This window comes from Coffea arabica, chromosome 1e (assembly GCF_036785885.1).
Source record: "Coffea arabica cultivar ET-39 chromosome 1e, Coffea Arabica ET-39 HiFi, whole genome shotgun sequence".
Taxonomy (NCBI): domain Eukaryota; kingdom Viridiplantae; phylum Streptophyta; class Magnoliopsida; order Gentianales; family Rubiaceae; genus Coffea; species Coffea arabica.
Window position 1 is genome coordinate 41417577 of NC_092311.1, and position 22501 is coordinate 41440077.

A 22501-nucleotide genomic window follows, 5' to 3' on the forward strand; every position below is an offset into this window, starting at 1 on the left:
CATTAATAAAGATAATCATGTACCCCATACCATGGTTTTTTCACTCAACCAAATATAGCTAAGTGAATTAGTTCTAGAGACCCCTTTGCTCTAAGATTTGACTCCTCATATGGAAGTTGATGAGCTTTTCCATACTGGCAACCTACAACCTACACAAACAATGTTTTCTCAGACATCTAACTGGGAAAGTCCTATAAGCATCGACATCATCATCATGATCTTCAACTTGTGGTAATCATGTTAGACACCATTAATTGAGTCTCGTAATGGAGAATATCTTCTTAAAGCCTCACTCTTGAGATATTTGCTCAAACACTCAATCAACAATTCTAAATAGTAAACACTCACGACTCTACTGGAAGTGAAATATACCTAAATAGAAATATACATATTCTACCCTCTTTTTTTTTTTTTTTAAGGAATTGGGTTGTCAGCCCCTTGTTAGGACTTATGAAGCATGATTTAGATGTACCTAATACACCTTTCCTAATCAGCATCAGCAACTGTTTTCTACCAAAAAAATGTTGCAATTGTTTTCTTAAATTGCATTATATAGGGATAATAATATGTCGATTTTTGCTCAAGCCTTGAGATTAATAATCAAGCAATTGAAGTATAAGACATTGATTGGGTATAGAACAAGGGGTATCAATTGTTGCAATGCGGAGGGTTTAACTGCACTCGATATAGCTTTAAGAGATCCAAATGCGGAAGAGAATGGAAGCACTCCAAAAGCTTGGTGTTCTGTAGGTGAAGATTCATCACTCCGTTCAGCACTGTAAATTTAGCTTACTATTATGTTTTGATCCTGGCGAGATCGTTTCTCGGAGGAAAGTGTTATGGGGGCAAAGGTGGCTTATTTCAGGCGACTTTAATGATATCACTTCCAATGATGAAAAGTGGGGAGGACGACGCAGAGAGGAAAGTTCTTTTCAGGACTTTAGACAATTTATTAACCACAATGGACTCATCGATTTGGGATTTGAAGGGAACCCCTGGACATGGAGTAATCATTGGACTCAACAAGGGGAAATCAAGCAAAGACTTGATCGAGCTTTTGGGAGCTGTGACTGGAGCCAAGAGTTTGATAGAGCACGTGTAAGGCACATTGAAAATGTTGGGTCTGATCATAGCATGATATTACTAGATTCCAACCCTATTACGTAACACCGGAAAAAAAGGTTCCTCTTCAACAGGAGGTGGCTGAAAAATGAGGGACTCGAACAGGTGGTTAAACAGGCTTGGGAAGAGGGTCAGCTAGGATCTAGAATGTATCAAGTACATAGGAAAATTGCGAGGTGTCGAGTGGCAATCCTCAAGTGGAGAAATAACTTCCAAAAAAATGCTAGGAAGAGCATTGAAACATGTAAGAAACAGCTGGAGGATCTCAGAAATAGTGACTGTCAAGACAAAAAAGGGAGAAAACAGATGCTGAAAAGGAAATTGAAGGAGGCTTATGATGAGGAAGAGACTTTCTGGAGCCAGAAGGCTAGAGTTCAATGGCTCAAGGAGGGAGATAGAAATACACATTTCTTTCACTCAAGTGTTAAAGGAAGACGCAAGAGAAATAGGATAACAAGATTACAAAGAAAGGATAAATCTTGGGCAAAAACTGAAGAGGAGATAGGAGAGGAAGTTTTGAAGCATTATCAAGATCTCTTCGGCAGTAAGGGGGCTGGGCAAATAGATAAGGTCCTAAAAGGAATATCATTGACCATCACTAACCAAATGAACGTAGGACTTATTGCACCTGTTAGGGAGAGAGAAATTAAACAAGCCTTATTCTCTATGAACCCAACAAAATCCCCTGGTCCGGATGGCATGACTCCAATTTTCTTTCAGAAATTTTGGCAGTTCCTCAAAACAGACATCATTCAAGCTATCAAAAGCTTCTTTCATTCTAGCCATATGCTAAAGGCAGTCAATCATACACTCATTTCCCTGATTCCTAAGGTAGAAAATCCCACTGAGATCAAGCAGTTCAGGCCTATAAGTCTTTGCAATGTTTTGTACAAAATCATTTCCAAAATTCTTGCTAATAGATTGAAAAAAGTGCTGGACAAATGCATCAGTAAAAACCAGGCAGCCTTTGTGCCTGGAAGACAAATTTTGGACAACATTATTGTTTCTCACGAGTACTTGCACTACCTTAAAAACAAAAGGCAAGGGTCTCAAGGATTTATGGCTTTAAAGTTAGACATGTCTAAGGCCTATGACAGGGTGGAGTGGAGCTATTTGAAGGCTGTGATGAACAAAATGGGTTTCAGTGAGATTTGGATTAGTTGGATAATGGAGTGCATCACTACAACTACTTTTTCTTTCAATATAAATGGGGAGTCTAAAGGTTACTTAACACCTTCAAGGGGAATTAGGCAAGGTGATCCGCTGTCACCTTACCTTTTCTTATTAGTATCCGAAGGCTTCTCCAATTTGTTGACTCAAGCGGAGAACAATCACAAGCTATCAGGATTGAAGATAAGTAGAGCTGGACCATCAATTAGTCACCTTTTTTTCGCAGACGATTCTCTCATTTTTTGCAAAGCTGACAAGGATCAAGCTGAAGAAGTGATGAGGATATTGGCAATGTATGAACAAGGCTCAGGACAATTGATAAATATGGAAAAATCATCGGTCTTTTTTAGCAAGAATGTGGAACCTGAGGAACAAAAGGAAATATGCAGTAGACTAGGACATATCCAGGTGGTACATCAAGGGAAGTATTTGGGGCTGCCTATGGTCATTACCAAAACAAAGTACCAGATCTTTGGTTTTATCAGAGATAAATGTCAGAAAACGGTTGCTAGTTGGTGCAATAAGCAGCTCTCCCAAGCAGGCAAAGAGGTTTTAATGAAAGCTATAACTATGGCAATGCCAACCTATGCCATGTCATGTTTTAAGTTTCCAGTCAAGCTATGTAAAGACATTCAAGCGCTTATGGCAAGGTTCTGGTGGGGAGAGGAAAATGACAAAAGGAAAGTGCATTGGTGTTCATGGCAAAAGCTGGCAAAAGGAAATCATAATGATGGCTTAGGCTTTAAAGACTTACAAGGCTTTAATAAAGCATTGTTGGGTAAACAAATCTGGAGGCTTCTCACCTGTTCAAACCTGCTGATAAGTAAGGTGATGAAAGCCAAGTATTACCAACATGAGTCACCCCTAAGCTGCGGAGCCAAAGCCAACTCCTCTTGGATATGGAAAAGCATGATGAGCGCAAGAGAGGAGGTAAGAAGAGGAGCAAGGAGGAAGATAGGGAATGGCAAAGACACTAGAATTTGGGAGGATGCTTGGATCCAGGATGGCAAAGAAGGTAAAGTGGTGTCCACAAAGCCCCCAACTAGTACGATGAGTAAAGTGAGTGACCTGATTTGTAACTTCAGATGGAATGCACCTCTTGTGTTTAGAACTTTCAATCCGAGAGAAGCCAGACAGATTCTCAAAATTCCTATTAGTCTTACTAGCAGACCAGACTCCTACTTTTGGAGCCATAGTGAGAATGGACAGTACACAGTGAGTTCAGCATATGACGCAATAACAAGAAGGAAAAATTGGTTGGAAGGCAACGGCAGAGATAAAGGAGAGACAAGCTGGGAAGGAGGGAGCCGAAAAGCTTGGAAACAGCTCTGGAAGATGAAGATCAAACACAAACAAAAGCTGTTTGTATGGAAAATTCTGAACCGAGCCTTGCCATGTAGGGAGGTAGTACATAAACGAACGGGCAAAGGTGATTTAATCTGCAAGCGGTGTGGGGAAAATACTGAAACTGTGGAACATATTTTCTTTCAGTGCAAACAAGCGCAAATGATATGGCGGATGGCGCCCTCCCAGTGGGATGGACTTAAAGAGCACACAGCTGACTTCAGCAGATGGTGGAGTATGTTAATGAAAGTGCAGGTGCGAAAGGAGGGAAGGGAGCACATAAACTTAACAGTGGAAATACTTTGGCAGATCTGGAAAGTTAGAAATGAAGCTGAATTTGAAGGGAAGGATAGACATCCTATGCAAGTCATTAGGAAAGCCATGAAGGATTGGGAGGAGTATCAACAATCACAACAGAAACAACATCAGTTGAGCATTCTCGAAACAGAAACAACACAAGATGAGGAGGAATGGATGGGGGATGAGGAGTGCTTGCTGAACATCAGTGTTGAGGTGGGTCAACATGTTGAGGGCCAAAATATGGGAATTGGGGTGACAGCAGAAAACAATCTGAGCCAAAGACGTGATGCTTGGATACTGAGCGAGAGAAGCACTGGTTCAGCAGTTTTGGACAATCTCTTGGCTATAAAACTGACACTTCAGAAGCTCAAGGACAAAGGTTGGCAGCATGTCAATATTCGAACTCCATGCAGTCAGGTTCTTAATAGGGCAAATTCCACTTTACCCCCCTGTGGTTTAGCATTTTTTCACATAACCCCCCTATAGTTTCAAAAGCTATACATAACCCCATTATGGTTTGAATTAAAGTGTCAAAGTAACGGAAATAGTCACTCGTAACGGCGTCACCTAAAATGTCAAAAATACCCTTATGTAAGGTTGAAATTTATGTATTAACCAAGGGGGGTTATGTGTATATTTTGAAAATCATAAGGGGGTTATATGGTAAAGTATTAAACTATAAGGGGGTTATATGGTAAAATATAAAAATCATAGGGGGTTAATGTGTCATGTATTTATAAGGGTAATTTCGACATTTTTAAAAGTTCCGTTACAAGTGACTATTTCTGTTACTTTGACACTTTAATCCAAACTATGAGGGGGTTATGTATAGCTTTTGAAACCATAGGGGGGTTATGTAAAAAAAGGGTAAACCACAGGGGGGTAAAATGTAATTTACCCTTCTTAATATGATACGCTATCAAGGTTCTGGTAACTTAAGGCTGGCAACTCACTTGGACGACATAAAAGACTTTTGCTCAATGTTTAGGAAATGCTCATTTGATAGTTTGCCTGTTGCTATGGATAGACTCAGTACTAAACTGAGTAGATTAGCTATGATTATACTTTGAGGATGAAATTTCAGTTCATCAGTGGCCTAGTCCACTTTTGTAAAGACCAATTTGAGCCCTTGCTCAACCTATGTAATTTTACTTCCTTATTATAATAAAATTCTATCGTTTCCGAAAAAAAAAAAGGATCGTTTCTCGGAACACTTTGTGGGAAATATTTCATACAGGTTAAAGCGCCAAATCCTAGAACTCCCAGTGTTATTTCTATGTCTGGCGAAACGCACAGCGCGGTAATCGTGGTGGCCGTGCTAATCATAGCAGCCACTTATCAAGCTATTTTAAGCCCACCAAGAGGATTAATTTCTGGAATTACTGATATAAGCAGTGGTCCAACTTCAAACCGCACTGATGTAGGGCGCCTATTTGCACCAGTACCATTATTCCCGAGCCCAGACGTGGCTTTTCGGTTTCTTAATCTTTTAACGTTTAACTCAGTGCCATTTTTGTCGTCGCTTTTCACCATTTATTTTCTATTTCAAGCAAATGACCTGTTGAATGGTATTCTGAATTTGTCATTACTACATTTTAGTGTATGCTATACAATTTCAGCTCTTATCGTAACACCATCTGCGGCAGCAGGACTCATTGGTGCCATAACATTTGGTGCAATTCTCGACTTGGTGGATATGGCAATTCTTGCCACGGAAAGTTACGCATTATGCAATTCTAAACGAGATCGAAAGTACCGCTCCAAAGGGAAACCAGTAAGAAGGGGGGATAGAGGTAAGAGTGGGAGAGAAGACATGTCCGTACAAGCAGAGAGACAGCAAAATCAGAAACAGCAGCTGTGGGGCACCTGACGAATCGGTATGAGCTAGTAATTGGGATTAACACTTGACAATTCAATCTGTTTAACGCAAATTTGCTCTAGCAGTATATGAATCGATCTGACATTTACACCAGCCTTTGCTCTAGCAGAAATCTTGATTGGAGAAAGATATATGATCAACAATAACTATATGTGGGAACTGAACCAAATTGTAAATCGGATATCATATAAATTAGAGCAAATTATCTGAATAGCCACTAAACTTTTTCAATAATGAAGATTTGGCCATTAAACTGTTAATGGTACGTTTTTACCTACTGAACTATCAAAAGTATAAAATTTGACCGTCTAATTCCACCATTAATTCTGTTAGATATAAGAGTCCACACGATTTATGAGACATACCAGAATCAACGATAAAATTAGACAGAATGAACCAAAATTATACTTTTTGATAGTTTAATGGGTTCAAACATACTACTAATAGTTGAGTGGCTAAAACTCGACTATTTAAATAGTACAGTGATTATTTAAATAATTTGCCCTATAAATTACGATTGGACTTGCATACATCCAAAAAAGGAAAAAGACCTTAACTACTACAACTTCACCACTTAAGAAAAAACAGAAATTCTGTAAATGTGGAAAACGGTAAACCAACTAAAACGAATTGTTGCCTAGCTATTACATGGATGAATAAAACAAGTCTTCAAACTTCACGTTTGACAAGATCACGACTTCTGTCCGACTGCATGGAATCCTCACATCGAGCTATCTAATCTCTTTCGCAAACCTTGTTGTATACATATTGGTACCAAGGAGACAAGCAAACGCCGCCGTTGTATGTGCAAAACTCATCGCAGAAGCTCCGGAATGAATCATACTTAAGCAGAAAAACAGATAAAAAGGGGTTCGGAGGAAGGAATTATAAGGCAGAGATCAAGCAAGATAACTATTATTACTTCTATTTCTTATATACGCAGAATTTTCCATGATGTCCCTAGTAGAGTCGGAAAAGGATTGAGTTTAAATTCAATCAGGCTTAATTGATATTGATTGTTTGTTTCCTTTTTCTCTTTTTGGAAAGAGAAATAAAGCAATTTTTTTTTGCCCTGTTTGGGTGTATAACGATAACGGTAAATTTTATCTTAGTCCAAAGTAACTACCAATGTAGCTTTTGACCAATAAAAGTGTTCCAAATAAAATTACAAAGTACATTAATTCGATATTAAGGCCGATTAAGGTTGTAGAGTCCTTATTTATCCATTCTCATACTTTCGAATTGGTCAAAACTAACGATTGAGGAAGTTGGTCCAAATTGAAGTAAAGTTTCTTTGTTTACCCCTCCGATATAAAATTTTTTAGGGTTAAAAACAAAAAAATCCATTGTGGTATATCTAATATACAGAAAATCCCCCTGTGGTTTCAAAATATACAACACCTCATGTTTTGAACTAAATTGTAAACTAACAAAATTCGTTAAATTTAACGAAAATGACGGTTTCGGCCGTTAAACTTATCAGATTCCGTTAAATTTACCGGATTCTGTTAAGTTTTCCGTTAAATGTACCGGATTTCGTTAAGTTTAACGAATTTTATTAGTTTATAATTTAGTTCAAAACATAACGCGTCGTTTTGTATATTTTGAAATCACGGGGACTTTTCTGTATATTAGATATACTACAGGGGGCTTTTTTTGTTTTTAACCCAATTTTTTATAAGATAATGATCAACATACTGAAACGCCATGTAACAAGGGCAGAATACTTGCCTTATTTTCTTGGCAACTTTGTGAAATGGAAATAAAATTTTTGATAAGATAATGATCAGCGTATTGAAAAGTCATATCCATCTAGGAATAGCAGAATACTTGCCTTATTTATTGACAACTATCTATTCAATCAGGATTTCTACAGCTTTTCTCCATAGTTATCTATCATTTACTCACTAAGGCTTCTAAAATTATCTGATCACGCTGCAATATGTGTGTGTGTGTGTTTGTCAAGTAAATAAACATATTGAAAACTCAAATCCGTTCGGATGCTATACAATGAATCAAATTCCCTTGTACTGAACATTTGGATAGTATAGCAGTGTAAGACGAATTGCAATGAACACTGATAGTGTAGAATGAAACAAAAATCTCTATTAAAGATTATAATGGAAAGATTGTAACGGTTAAACAAATGATCCGATCACTTAGTCAATTCAATTTTAAACTTAATTAAGGTCAATGTAGAGGAACCTAATTCTGTAATATCCCATCTAATATAGCCTATATTTTCACTATCTTTTTTTTTTTAAGAGGATCAATAATGACTCCTCACATAGTCCCAAAAGAAAAGAGTTTTACCAAAATCAAACTATGCTTCATTGTCACTAGCATTTTCTATAGGGCCACATGCGGGTTTGAAGTATTTACAAATGGTAGTCAAAGAAATTCAAATTACTTGGACAGTGTTAGAGGGAATTTCCTACGATTTAGGAGTACTTATTCAGAATTTGCTGCAGAAGTACGCTTGTGACACCAGATGCTGAGATCTTAGGAAACACCCCAAAAAAAATAGTAGCAAAGAAAATAAGATCAAACTTCAAATTTCTAACTAAACTCGCAGAGGTCCTTTATGGTGGGCTTAAGAACTGAAAAAACTGCATGCCATCCTGCTTGTGTTGGGTGCGCATTATCCCAAAAGAATGCATGTTTGGGTTTTCTACAAACTGTATACATTTGTTTTCCATTGCTATCCACATCTCCACAAGAATAATTTGCTATCCCTTGACAACAAGGAGTTAATGGAGCTTCTGCATGCAATTTTGGTGCATCAAACCCCAAAAAAAAAAAATTTGTTATCACTACTTCACGAATAGGAAGAGCACAACAACAAGAGAAGGCCCTTCAAAAAAAAAAAAAAGGGAAAAAACCATTGTACAAGTTGTTTTCTTGAGAAGAGATTTTTAGACTTGAACTGAGGTAATAACGCACTCTTACATAGTAGCATTGTGTTCTACGGAGGAAAAAGAAAGAAAAACAGGAAAAGCAACCATATTTTCTGGCATAAGATTTGTGTTAAAAGACGTACATGTAGTGAAAATATAAACTTAAAGCTTGTCTAAGGACCACTGTATACTAATTTTTTTTTTTTTTTAAAAAGACTCCTTTATATAAGATTAGGTTTTTTCTAGGATAAGCACACCCAAAAAAAGTAGACCTATTATAAAATTCTAAAAATATCCTTACTCTTTTTTTTTAATAAGTAAGAAGATTTAAATTCAGAACCACTTACTTACAACTCTTCCTATCTTAATTACCACCCTACCTTACCTTTCCGCAAATATCACTCTCCCTTACTTCTTATTTCACCTACACTGCACGTTTTTGCTTATAATTTTCAAATTTTTGGCCCCACTTTTTATCCGCATAGAATAAAAGAATCCACAAGATAAATCCTAGATAACTAAACAGGGTGAACATTTGAAAAACAGAAGAAACAACAAGATCAAGAAAGTAAGATAAAGCACCTTTGCGATCTTGAACATGTTGGATAATTGTAGTGAATGCAGCATCAAGATCAAGAATCTCGAATTGAGTCGATAAGCTCTCATTGTTCAACTGTGCCACAGAATCTGCTAGAATGGAATTATGTAGTATAGACGCCATATTTGCAGTGTAATTACATTGTTTGAAACCACTACTTATTGTAATTACAGGTACACATCCTAATGGTGGCAGCGATCCCACTGCTATTCTCTTCACCCCTAAGTCTGAAATGCGTTTCAAGATTGCTGCAAGTTTTTGCACCACACCAGGGATGAAAGTAATTATGAGATCCTGTGAATGAAAAACTGTTTTGTAAAACCATAATTGCATCAAATTCATTTGCCACTGGTTGTTGTGTTACATCATTTATTAATTTCTTTTGGGTACCCTTACATTTTGTATTTCACAAGAATATAAACAAAGGTGTACCCAAAAAAATATACATGATTCCACATGGGTAAAAGCTTACAATTTCCAGAAGCGGACAAAATTATACATGTATCTTGGGGGCAGGGGTAAAACACAAAGAGCATTCAAAAGTAAAATAGGAGTACCAAAGATTGTAACATATCTACAAGCATTCTATTTTTTTAACCCCAAGTTAGAGGGAGATTTCAAACCTTACAAAAATGGAGAGATAAATGGAAGAACTTGAGAATCTTTAAACTTATGCAAACACTTTACAAAAATTATGGTACTATTCTAGCTTGACTTGATGACAAATTGATTAATCTCCCAAATCCAAATCTTTTTCCCTTCTTTCTCCCTAAATGTTAGCCACACCCCTACGTTTCAGATACTCATCCTATCATCCAAAACCTCTAAAATCTCATTTAGATATCCATCACTTCCGAGAATAGATTCTAATGCTACTTACTTTTCTTTTTTAAAAAACAAAAATGAGTATATGAAGTTCAAAGGGAAATACCATAGATAAATTCAGATTAATTTATGAAGTAATATGTTATTTTCTATTTTAAAATTAACTTGAACTAAGCTAAACCTATGAAAATGGATCGAATATCATATATAATGCTCCAAAATCGAATGGTTCTGATATATTGTAATTTTACCAAAATGGTGCCTCCTCTTGCTAAAAAAGCAGAATAATCGTTGCCTGAAAGAGTAACTAGAGTCAAAGAGTGTTCAAGGTCGCATTTTGAGTACACCGCTTTCTTGATGAGTTCTTCAAAAAAATCCACTTGGGTGCTGAAATTAGGCACTGAAGACAATGTTTTGCCCACACCAGCCCCTCCAAAGGCAAAATTTATCCCATATTGCAAATCCTTCTTCTGTGCATTCCTCATTCTATATGGCACTGGAGACTTTAGTCCCAAGAAATCCGCTGCTCATTCCTAAATTTACCCAACCAAAACTCAGTACATCATGCAGAAACCAGCATGGAGAATATGCTAATGTCAAAAAACTCATATCATCTAGTTTTGAGAGAGTTCTGCTTAAAATTTATGCATGGAAAAGAAAATTCTTGGCATTAACTGCGATACATTTCAAAATGGTAAAATCCCATCTTTCACCAAAAAAACTTATCTACACAAATAAATTAACATAAGATATTTGTAGCTAGGCTGGAAATAAATATTATGTAGTTGACTTACCAATGAAATCAGTCAGGATATGGCCGTCGGAGAATCGGCCGTCTGGCTTGCCTGGAAAAGTCAGTCCATAAGGTTTGTCCTTCCACATTTTTGGGAGATTTCCAGTATCAGCATAGGAGTCTCCGATAACAAAGAGCTTTTCAATCCCATAATTATTTTTACGTGATGATTTCTTACGATAGTGAACCTTCAACACCAAATTCTCCTGCAAAATGTGATAGATATCAAACTCTTGTACAAGAATCTTATACAATCCCTACCTAAAAGCTAAGACAATCCCGAGGTTAAGAGTCCTTTTCGTCCATGAAAAGAATTGTGAAGCTCATATAGAGCTAGACGTGAATTTATAAAAGATTCTGTAATTTACCTGAAAATGTACCGTATATCAGTGTTGCAGACAGGAAAAAGAGTTGAACTTTCATGCTGGTGTTGTTTTGAGGAAACGAAGAAAGATAACAGTCATTAGGAATCTTACCCTTTTATAAGTTCGTTTTGGGGTGGATTTTTATGAGTAATGGTAAAATAAATCAGATTTAAATTCAAATATAAACGTTATCAATTTTTTTTAAAATTTTTACTTATTATTATTTTTTGTATGTGAGAGATCTTGAATTCAAAATCTCTTACTTACAACCCTTCCCACTTTAACACCCAACCCAATCCTCCACCTATCACTCGAATGTTATGTTGAGCAAGCTTGCTTATTTTTAAAATAAAAAGGAATAAGAAGAAAAAGAATGAAAAAATAATTTTAAAAGTCATTCTAAGTATAAGAATACCAAACAAGGGAAGTGCATTAAAATATTTAAGGGTAGTATTGTCATTTTAAATGACAAGAGAGGTATGTGTAATTTTAAAAACCTCGAGGGAGCTAAATGAAATTGTTAAAAATCTCAAGGGAAGTTTTTGAAATTATCCCTCGAAACTAAAGTGGGACATATTTTATGCTTTAAGGACTAAACCAAATTTTAAATTTTAAACACTAAAGTGACCCATTTTGAAGCCAAGGATATATTGGACTAATTCATCTGGAAGATATATAGGAGCATTAATTAAATCTTTATTTGTATTGTTTTCTTAGATCTATTATATTTATCGATTTCAGATCTACATGTATTTGTGTTATGCTTGTTTGATATATTTTCTACCATTAGTGCAGATTTGTTTGAATAAAATGATCTTTTCTATAAAAAAAAAAAAACATTAAAAAACATATTACGTAAAGTTGTTGCACTAATTTTTTGGGTGCATTGAGTCAATCACAAATAGGTTTTCCATTAACTTTTTATTTTCCTAATTTCACACACATCAAATTACAAAAGTATTATAACAAATATTTTAAATAATAATATTCAATCCAAACACACATGGTTTATTTGGATTGAATATTATCTGAAAAAATTTTAGGTATCATTTATAGTAACATTTTTTGAATGTGATATATATGTGACGAAAAAGTAGTTCAAAAACATAATACTGTGAATATTAAAAAATTTATTTTCCAAATGATCTTATCCAAAAATTTCTTGACCATGTTCATAGGTTTTTTAAGTTTCGTGCTTTAAAATACATAATAAGCACACAAAATAAAGAAATGAATCCATTGTTATATACATTTCAAACGTTATCCTCCGTCCGTCAATTACGTAAGCAGTTGCTTACAAAATATATTGACTTCTCATCCTTATTCTCTAAGGGTTAAAAATAGAAGAGCCCACATTTGTATATCTTGACTTCTTGATTAGTAGGTATTGTAATTATAAGATTTTCAAGAAAATTAATTCAAGCTACCATTATACAATCTCTCTTTAATCTGAGGAGAGATGGATTTAATGACACGGAGAAAAGAGTGTAAATGAAAAGTGATGAACTTGAAAGTTACACCATCAAAAAAGGGAAAAAACTCTCATCAATCAAGATGCCCTGATGGTGCTTTACCATCGAACCAAAAACAAAATTGTGAAGGTTCTTTTGCATGGCTATCATGGGTGCAACGTGTCAGTTTGTGACTGTGGCAAGTGAATCTATTGGGAGGTCACCAAAGATTTAAATAGTTGGCCTCCCACTGAAATGAACACTTGATTCAACATCATTCATCGAGCTTGCTAGGCTTCATTTCCTCCACTAGCTTCTGAAAAATGTCGGCAGCAGCATCAGTAGAAGCCATTGATCTTATAGACTATGTAATAAACCAAGGCAATGGAGTAAAGGGTCTTTCCAAATTAGGCCTAAAAACCATTCCTCACCAATACATCCAACCGCCAGAAGAAAGGCTAGACCAGAACCAAATAGTTGATGAAGAGTCAATACCAATCATTGATGTATCCAACTGGGATGATCCGGAAGTGGTTAGTTCAATCTGTGAGGCTGCTGCCAAGTGGGGTTTCTTTCAAATTGTTAATCATGGCATCCCACTTGAGGTTCTTGAAAATGTGATGGAAGCAGGGCATAAATTCTTTGAGTTACCCAGTGAGGAAAAGAGGAAGTATTTGAAGGAAAATTCACCTACTCCCACTGTTCAGTTGAAGACTAGCTTTAGTTTAGCAGAAAAGGTTTTGGAGTGGAAGGATTTTCTCATGCATTGGTATTTCCCAGATGATGAAAGTGTTAATCTCTGGCCTGCTGTGTCCAAGTAAGTTCTTAATTTCATGGATCCTTTTTATTTTCTCAGCGATTTACTGGGTAAAATGTGGGTAATTATTATTCAATGAAGAAGCAGAGAATCATCATGAATTTGGATTTTGCATTTAGATGTTTATCCTGATTCTTCTTAACATGATGATTAACTGCTTTAGTTTGTATGTTATATAATTAGTTTTGGAAAATTTTTATTTGTTCAAATCAATAACAGTGGACTCTGACAGTTAATAGTAGTGGGATGGAATGGAACCAATGGTTAGTTTTATGAATTGTCTAATTATGCAAATTCTGTAATTATGCATTCCATTTGGATACAAAAGCATGACGAGTTTGCCTGAGTTGTAATGTTAGATTGAGGAAAAAATATATCCTATCCGTTAAAAGAGTAACAATGAATGTTCAATATAACTTGCACTGTTGTTTTATTTGCACCAATTGTTTTGACACTTTATAGCAGCCTTATTGATGCTTTCATGGTCTTATTCTTGTGTTTGTTGTTCTTTATCTTGTCATAGTAAACTTGACATAGCTATATGTCAATAACTTACAATGAAAAATGTAGAATTGAGAGAACAGAATAAGCAGCAGACATGAAACTAAGAAAGCGAAAGAATGAAGAAGGAGAAAGCTAAAGACTAAACCTATTCGTGTTTCAATGTGCTTTGGATATTCAGTTACAGGCCTCTATCCTATTAAACTGGAGAGGATTCTTCAATCAATATCCTTTGTGCTATTTAGCTTAACCTCAGGTGTGGAACTCTGATAAGATGGTATAAGTTTTGCAGATATGCTGGTTTATGGCCATTAGTTTAACTTATGCCTTTTTGTTTTTTTTTTTCTGATTCACGGATGAGGACAATGAAAATTTCGTCAGAAAATTGAGAATCATATTCTGTTTCATGTAGCTTTCAAGCACTATTTATATAAGTCCTCTCTTCAACAAACTGATAGTTCCTATGGACTTTTATTAACAGCACCAAGTTAACCAGATAGAGTTCATAGGTACTACTGTACTTCTAGTGTAATTGGTTAACTACCCTTTGTCATGTAATCTATTGAGCATGAGAAAACATGAGATATTGTTCTTTTAATGATATTAGGCATCCATTCTTGCAAAGATTCCTTTATAGTATTCCTGTGAAACATGAAGAAATATTTAAGGTGTTTAATGAATCATAGTAGCTTCGAAAATGTTACAGCAGAAAAGACTGAACATCACTAAAGTTAGGGAAAATCAAATTTTTAATCTTCCTGGAATTCAAAATTTGATTCCACCCTGAAACTATGAGTGGATCAGACATCTAGATACTACATTTTCTTCTGCTTTATGTCGTTGTAGTTCCACTTTATTGGTGTCAGTAATTGTCTTTGATTGTGGTTTTCTGATTTTTATGTTTCCAAGATCTCAGTCATTATGGTGGCAAATTATTTTTTTCTTACTTTTTACAGGGATCAGGTGTTGGAATACGTAAACTGGGCAAAGCCTGTAATCAGAAAGCTACTAGAGGTGCTATTGAAAGGGCTTAATGTGAAGGAGTTCAATGAATCAAAAGAATCTCAGCTTATGGGTGCTCTTATTGTCGACCTCATGCACTACCCCTTGTGTCCAAACCCTGAGCTTGCTGCTGGAGTTGGTCGTCATGCTGATATCTCAAGCATCACAATCCTTCTCCAAGACGAAGTAGGTGGCCTATATGTTCAGGGAACAAGAGCTGATCAGTGGATCCATGTAACACCAGTCAAAGGGGCACTCGTGATTAACATAGGCGACATATTACAAATTGTGAGCAATGACCGTTACAAAAGCATTGAGCATCGTGTGATTGTTAACAAAAGTAGAAATAGGGTTTCAGTGCCAATCTTTCTGAACCCTAAAGATGATGCAGTTGTTGGTCCTTTTCCTGAATTGCTGGAGAGTGGAGAAAAACCAATTTATAAGAATGTTGTCTTCTCAGATTACTTCAACTTCTTCTTCAGCAAAGGCCCTGAAGGAAAGAAGACTCTGGAATTTGCAAAGGTATGATGTACTTCCAATTCTATGAGGCTTAGGAAGTTGCAATACAATGAATTTGGGCTATAATAAGGATGCAAGGTGTTCTACCATGCAAGGTGAGAAATGAATGCTGTCTTTACCGAGGTTCCAGTGCTTGTCCTATCTGTTTCTCCATTCCATAAGAAGGAATTCAAAAGTGATTGATTTTGTTTCTTTATGAAGATATGTAATGATGTTAGATATACAATTAGACAGATTAGCCTGAAATCATGAAGTGGAAGATGTATATGTAAGTTCTTGGGCACATTTCTGATGGGGAGTAGACCATCAGATTTTTCATGAAGTTGTATGTATGTTCTTCCTCACTCTTTGTTTTTTCTTTATTCCCTGCTTTCTTGTCATTAGCATACTGTTTTGGCGTTAGATGAGCTTATGCCCTATTCTCTACTGTATATGTTGTCATGGGCAATGCCCCTTTTTCCTTGTGTAAACCATTCTTAATAATCAAGAAAATTTTTGATGTTTTCTTAAAATATAGGTATGGGGGAGAGAGTCAACAGATTAGTAACTATTGCCAGCTGCTTATAAATTTAAGATATGGGACTGTGTTTAGATGGGATCCCTGCCTTCTCCTACCTGTTTCCTACGAATTAAATTGAAGTCATTCACTTTGTTATCATGTTAGAAATTGGAACTTGCTTGTTGCTAGATGCACCTTATATCAGGCGTGTGAATTTGGAAGACTGAATAGTGATTTTTGAGCTCTAAAAGATCCACTTGAAACCATCAAAGTGGAAGTTGTAGTCAAGTTTCAATTGGGGATTCCACGAAGGAAACCTTTTCTATATTCATGTTCAGCATTTTTCTTTACCTGTTTCTGGAAAGTAAATTGGATGTTTTCAAGATGCAAGTTACTGACTTTAACATAATATGCTTCTCAGCCTCTTCTGAATCAGCCAAATCCACCATCTTATTTTTCAAGTTTACCTCAACTGTTGGAGCCTTCACTGGAGCAGCAACCTGTTATCAAAATGGCCTTGTACGCTAAACTTGTACAGAAATGGGATGCTGTCATAAGGCTGATAAATCTTTGAAAGCATAGCTTACAAAAGAACGTATAATTTGAGCTAACAAATGTACAATCACCTCTTAAATACATTTCTAAACAGTCAAGGAGAGTAATACAATGCATCCAATATGTCTATTGTTTTTGCTACTAAAGGCTAGAAAACAGTTGTTCATATATTTGAAGTACTTCCAGTTATGAACCTGTGCATCTCTGGCTTTTGCTTGTCATTTTTTCATGTATCTTTGGAAAGAGACGATTTTCTTGAATCTTTGAAGATGTCATGTTAAGGGCAAGCATGGCAGATACTATCTTTTGTGGTTTATTTGAAAAAAGTATCACCGATGCTAATCGCAAGAAAAATTATTCAATGGATCTTATATCTGTTTGACTCAAATGTTTGTAATGTAAGCCATAATTTGGAAAAACGGATAATGTAGGCCAGTATACTGAATTTCTAACTGTTGGAATGGGTAGTGCTTAACCAAACAGTGGGACAGAGCTTTGCATACTTTGCTTCTGTAACTAATCTGAGTCCTTATGTGGAGCATGATTGAATCTAAAAGGAGTGAGAATTTTATATTGAAATTGAGAGTGATTTTCTGTCTCATGAAACTTTTAGGATGCATCATCTGGATTTTTTTCCCTTATGGACACTACTTTCGGCTATAGTTCAGTTTAAATCAGTTTTATTTGACTCTTCTGCATTATTTATATCTGTCTGCGGTATTCTAGGCTAACTAGTATTTGTTAGTGCTACTCTAGACATCATGTATTGGGATAGATGAAGTGTGCTACTAAAATATGAAGGTATTGCAATGTGAAGAGCTACTCAAGGGATTAAAATGTGAAGGCGTTTGATGAAGCAAAAAGAATCTCTCCTAATGTACGCTTTTACTTTCAACCATATTTTCTAACCATTTTGTCCAAATCCTGAACTGACTTATGGAGATAGCCATCATTCTGATATTTAGATCATCAGCATCCTGCTTCAGGATGACATAGGAGGTTTTTACATGCGAGGAACAAGAGTAGATCAGTGGATCCATCTTAGAATTGTGTGCAATGATCAATATTGGTATCTTAAGCATCGCAACACTATTAATGTAACAAAAAACTGAGTGTTCTTGCGCCTACCGTTGTCAACCCTGCAGCTAATGCAGCTGTTATTCCTTTATCAGATATTCTACAGAATGGATAGAAGCCAATTTATAAGGATGTCGTCCGGTTGGATTACTAATACTTCTTCTATAGGAAAGGACATGAGGGAAAGTAGACAATTTGGTTTGCTGAGTTGTGATGCTAAAGTTTATGAAAGATGGGATTTGGAGGATTGAGGCTGAGCTTCGCATACCTAAATTATCTGCTAAAGCTCACATGCCAGCCCAAAGGGCACCCTTTTCTACTCACAGAAATACGCAAAGTTTGAAATGAAGTTCTAAATAAGCTTCGTCACAGATTACAACAGATAAAGGCAACACTCCTGTAAGTACTATTACATAGAATATCAACTATACCATTTGTTCCTCGTTTCAGAATGGCTTAACTTCTGAAACAGTAGGAATAACTGCATTTTAGTGAATATATAGACAAATATTGTGCAACATATATCCTCAATACCTGTTTAATAGATTTTTTTTCTCTCAGATTAGTTCAAATTCATTGCAGTGAGGACAAGTAGACAAGAGAGTTGCCTAGTTTACAAATATATCCAGTTCAAGGAAGCTTATAGAAGATGTCATTAATTTATTTGGAGCTGTTATGGGAATGCAAAGGTAAATTAGAAACATGTTGAACCTTGAGCAGGTTTAGAGTAATAATAAATCCATATATAGATTGTGTGAGATATGTAACATTTTCTTCTTTGGGAGGTATATTGATTCAATCAAAAGAACAAGGGGCAATGTGCAAATGGGGTGAAATGCAAAGGATTACTTGAATTACCCAAAGCCGAGTGACATGTAACAGCTTCTGTCACCAAACTATCACAAGAAATTGGACTGACTCCAAAACAAGTATACAAGATAATAAACAATAAGTCTTCCCAAAAATTTCTCACTCAAAATGGATGATACGCAAGTGCTGGTAGAGTAGTGGTTCATGAGATCCAAATCTCTGATCTAGAACTGTACTGAAAACTATTCTTGCGTTCTTCCATGGCTATTAATAAGAAAATACCAGACTCTGCTTGATTTTGGAATTTCAATAATTAGTTTCTGAAATGTCAGCAGCGTCTGTTGAATTTGAACTCACTGATCTCATAGACTTTGCAGTAAACCAAGGCAATGGGGTCAAGGGTCTATCCAACTTAGGCATAAAAACCATCCCTCAGAAATACATCTTACCCCCTGAAGATAGACTAAATCAGAACCAGATAGCGCAAGATGAATCAATAGCTGTCATTGATGTATCTAACTGGGATGATCCAAAAATTGCAGCCTCAATCTGTGAGGCTGCAGCCAAAAGGGGTTGCTTTCAAATTATCAATCATGGCATCCCACTTGAGGTTCTTGAAAATGTAAAGGAAGCTGGGCACAAATTCTTTGAGTTGCCAGATGAGGAAAGGAGGAAGTATTTGAAGGAAAATTCACCTACTCCCACTGTGCAGTTGAAAACTAGCTTTAGTCCTCTTGCAGAAAAGGTTTTGGAGTGGAAAGATTATCTTACGCATTTGTATATTCCAGATGATGAGAGTTCAAAATTATGGCCTTCTGTGTCCAAGTAAGAAGCTAATTTCTGCCACCATTTCTTGTTTTGCTTCTTCCTATATACCAAGAAGCAGAATTATGTGGAGTGCAGTCCATTATCATGATATATGTGTTTTCTCCAATTACATTTCTATGCAGATTCTTTTAGAAAATATCTTTCAGTTAGGTATACATGGTTTAGTTGTTTCTTTAACAACTTTGATCTTAATCAACTCAAGAACTATAATCAGGGGAAATAAAAAAGCATTCGTTTAATATATCCTCTTGTATTTTGATAGCTGATGATCAATCGACACAATCAATCCATGCCTACCCAGGGTAATATGTGATAGCTGAAGTAGTTAGATTTCTGTTGTATTGGTATTGAAGAGAAACATGCAATTTGGCAAATCATCATTGCCTAGTTGTACAATCTACGCTCGTCACTAAAAAAGAAATTATAAGGATAGCCAGTATATAAAACCTTAGATGAAAAGCAGTCTGCTTTCTCTCAAGCTTTATCCAGATTGTGATGTTTCCCCTTTAGTGCTTTACCATGCTAACAAATTAGAATACATGATTACTGCATACAGAAGACTACAAAGTTGAGCTGACAGAATAAGAATTTGATTATGAAACTAAGAGAACTTAAAGTGATCGAGAAAAGAAGCTATTTGATGAATAGAATAACAGCATGATAATTAGATGAAGGGACTTGTAGTAGAACCAACCCTGATGGATTAACTGCTTTTCAGACTTTGAAAAACCCTTTCATATAGCTTTTACTGTAATCAGCTACTGTAACACCTATGCTGGAAGGTCCAGAATTGAAGAAACTTTCCTACGTGTTGCGTTTCTGTTGTCGGCAAGTACTACCAGGCTAAAAGTCAATATTGAAGCAAACTACACGAGGCTAGTTGCTTTAAGCTTATGGAAGTGCTGCCTTATCTATTGATTGAGAGCAGAAGATAGCTAAGGGGATCTCCAACGGTTGTCAAAAGTACTAGTTTGATTCTCTTTGCAGGGTGTAAAATTAAAATTATCAAAAAATAAAAAGTTGAATGGAAAAGCGACACAGGAGTGAGTCTTGGGTTTAAGAAGCTTTTGTGGATGATATGAAATGACTCTGGATTCTGTAGGCTGCCGATGTATTCCACTGAATAAGATTATCGAATTCTGAGCTTTACAAAGGGAATTAATCGAACCCAGAAGAAACTGAAAGCTGCTGAATTCCAAACAATTTTCTACTGAAATTGAGAACGACTTTCCAGAGTTTATGCTGTGTCCTGCCTTCAATATCTTGATGAAGGTCAGGGACCTTCGTACAATGCACATCATTAAGTAGATAGACCTGAAGAGTAACTCTGCACTTTCTGATATTTGCCTTTTCTCAAATACTGCATTGTAGTATAACTGGTCACTGCTATAACTTATGGGGATCCTATCTAGTGTAGAACATAGGAACTCTTACTATGGCATTACCATCAGCCATCAAATCCTAATACACCTACCTCTTCGAGATGCACCCTTTATTGGACAAGATTCAATGGGAATCACTCTGTTCAAAATTTCAAGCCTGAATCCTGTGATTATACTAGTATTCGCTCAGCAAACAGCAACAATAACGCCATGTAATGCTGGCTCAGACATTGAGAAACAGACTCTGCGCATTTCTATGTCTTGCTTCTATTATGTTCATATGTCAATTATATCTATTTCTGTTATCTGCATCTTGTTAGCTAACTATCGAAATTTTTTGTTTGTTATAGAGATCAAGTAATGGAGTACATTAAGTGGGCTAAACCAATAATTAGAAAGCTACTTGAGCTGCTTCTAAAGGGACTTAATGTCAAGAAAATTGATGAAACAATAGAATCTCAACTCATGGGTTCCCTCTATGTCAACCTGGTTTACTATCCCATTTGTCCAAACCCTGAGCTTGCTTCTGGAGCTGGTCGTCATTCTGATATCTCCGCCATCACTATCCTCCTTCAAGATGATGTTGGTGGCCTTTTCGTGCAAGGAACAAAAGCTGATCAGTGGATCCATGTAACACCAGTTAAAGGGGCACTGGTCATCAACATAGGAGATATACTACAAATTGTGAGCAATGATCGTTATAAGAGCGTTGAACATCAAGTCACTGTTAATGGAAGGAGAAACAGGGTTTCAGTGCCTATATTTGTTGACCCTGCAGCTGACACAGTTGTTGGTCCATTTCCAGAAGCCCTGGAGAGTGGAGAGAAACCAATTTATAAGCATTTTGTCTACTCAGATTACTTCAACTACTTCTTCAGTAAAGGGCTTGGCAGAAAGCAGACAATTGAACTTGCTAAAAAATAATGTTCAGCCAATAAATGTAAGGTAGTCTCAACTGAAATAGCACAAAATAGTGTGTTAAGCGAGGATCCTACCCTTGTTCTTTATGTCTCTTGATCTGATACGTTGTTTGCCTTTATCCAAACATTTCTGTAGGGTTAAATCCCAGTTTTAGCTCTTAAACTTCAATTTTGGATATTTAATCTTCTAAAGTATAAAATTCGTCCCACTTTAGACCTACTTGAGAATTTGGAATTCTTCAGTTTGTTTTTATATTAACAACGATATTTTATATATTGCTAGATATAAGAACTCAGAATATTGGAGATTCTAATGAGGATTTTGAACTATATTGGAGATCAACTTGAAATAACTAAGTGGAAGTTGTTTGTGAAATTATATTGGAGTTTAGACCGATAAATTTTTTGTAGGAAGCTTTATGTAAGATCTTTGATCACCATTTGTTTTTCTTTTCAATTCGTTCCAAAATTTTCAAGTCAGCAACAGTATCTTTCCTAGATAATATTACTAATTAATTTGGCATGCTATAATTGTCAACTTACTTTTGAATTGGGTGAAGCTGAAACATTCTGCAGCAGCAAATGAAGGTTCTTAGTATAGCTTGAAATTTGAAATCATTTTCTAGAAGTATAACCAAGAATTCTTGTATTATTCTAACTTTCAGGGAATAGAAGCTATCTTGTCTTTGATAATTCGTAGTTATCTTCGCAATTTTCATTCTCATCACAATTTTTAGCTTAGGTGCTGACTTTTTATTTACTCTGCAGAGGGAAACTGAAACTGAAGATATGTTAGAGGGAGTGTCACAAGCCTTCATTCTTCATACTCTACCATTATGTGCGGCAC

General features: G+C 36.0%; 4 protein-coding genes across 4 annotated transcripts; 3 read left to right on the forward strand and 1 right to left on the reverse strand.

The window, feature by feature from the left end:
• Positions 1 to 961: 961 nt before the first annotated feature.
• LOC113694545 (uncharacterized) lies at positions 962 to 5806 on the forward strand. Its single transcript, XM_027213382.1, has 3 exons — positions 962 to 1098; positions 1197 to 4353; positions 5174 to 5806. Exons 1-3 carry the CDS (start codon positions 962 to 964, stop codon positions 5804 to 5806), a joined length of 3927 nt encoding a protein of 1308 aa, XP_027069183.1.
• A 2568-nt stretch (positions 5807 to 8374) lies between these two features.
• LOC113694537 (GDSL esterase/lipase At5g03610-like) lies at positions 8375 to 11351 on the reverse strand. Its single transcript, XM_027213375.2, has 5 exons — positions 11297 to 11351; positions 10930 to 11160; positions 10387 to 10658; positions 9246 to 9604; positions 8375 to 8669 (listed from the first exon to the last, which is right to left on the reverse strand). The coding sequence occupies exons 1-5, from the start codon at positions 11349 to 11351 to the stop codon at positions 8375 to 8377; spliced, it is 1212 nt and encodes a 403-aa protein (XP_027069176.2).
• A 1644-nt stretch (positions 11352 to 12995) lies between these two features.
• LOC113704312 (feruloyl CoA ortho-hydroxylase F6H1-3) lies at positions 12996 to 15927 on the forward strand. Its single transcript, XM_027226131.2, has 2 exons — positions 12996 to 13561; positions 15019 to 15927. The coding sequence occupies exons 1-2, from the start codon at positions 13068 to 13070 to the stop codon at positions 15590 to 15592; spliced, it is 1068 nt and encodes a 355-aa protein (XP_027081932.1). The 5' UTR covers positions 12996 to 13067; the 3' UTR covers positions 15593 to 15927.
• A 143-nt stretch (positions 15928 to 16070) lies between these two features.
• On the forward strand, positions 16071 to 21802 carry LOC113694529 (bi-functional coumaroyl CoA and feruloyl CoA ortho-hydroxylase F6H2-2-1-like). The gene is made up of 3 exons (XM_027213361.2): positions 16071 to 18113; positions 18276 to 19349; positions 21085 to 21802. Exons 2-3 carry the CDS (start codon positions 18850 to 18852, stop codon positions 21656 to 21658), a joined length of 1074 nt encoding a protein of 357 aa, XP_027069162.2. The 5' UTR covers positions 16071 to 18113; positions 18276 to 18849; the 3' UTR covers positions 21659 to 21802.
• Positions 21803 to 22501: the final 699 nt, after the last annotated feature.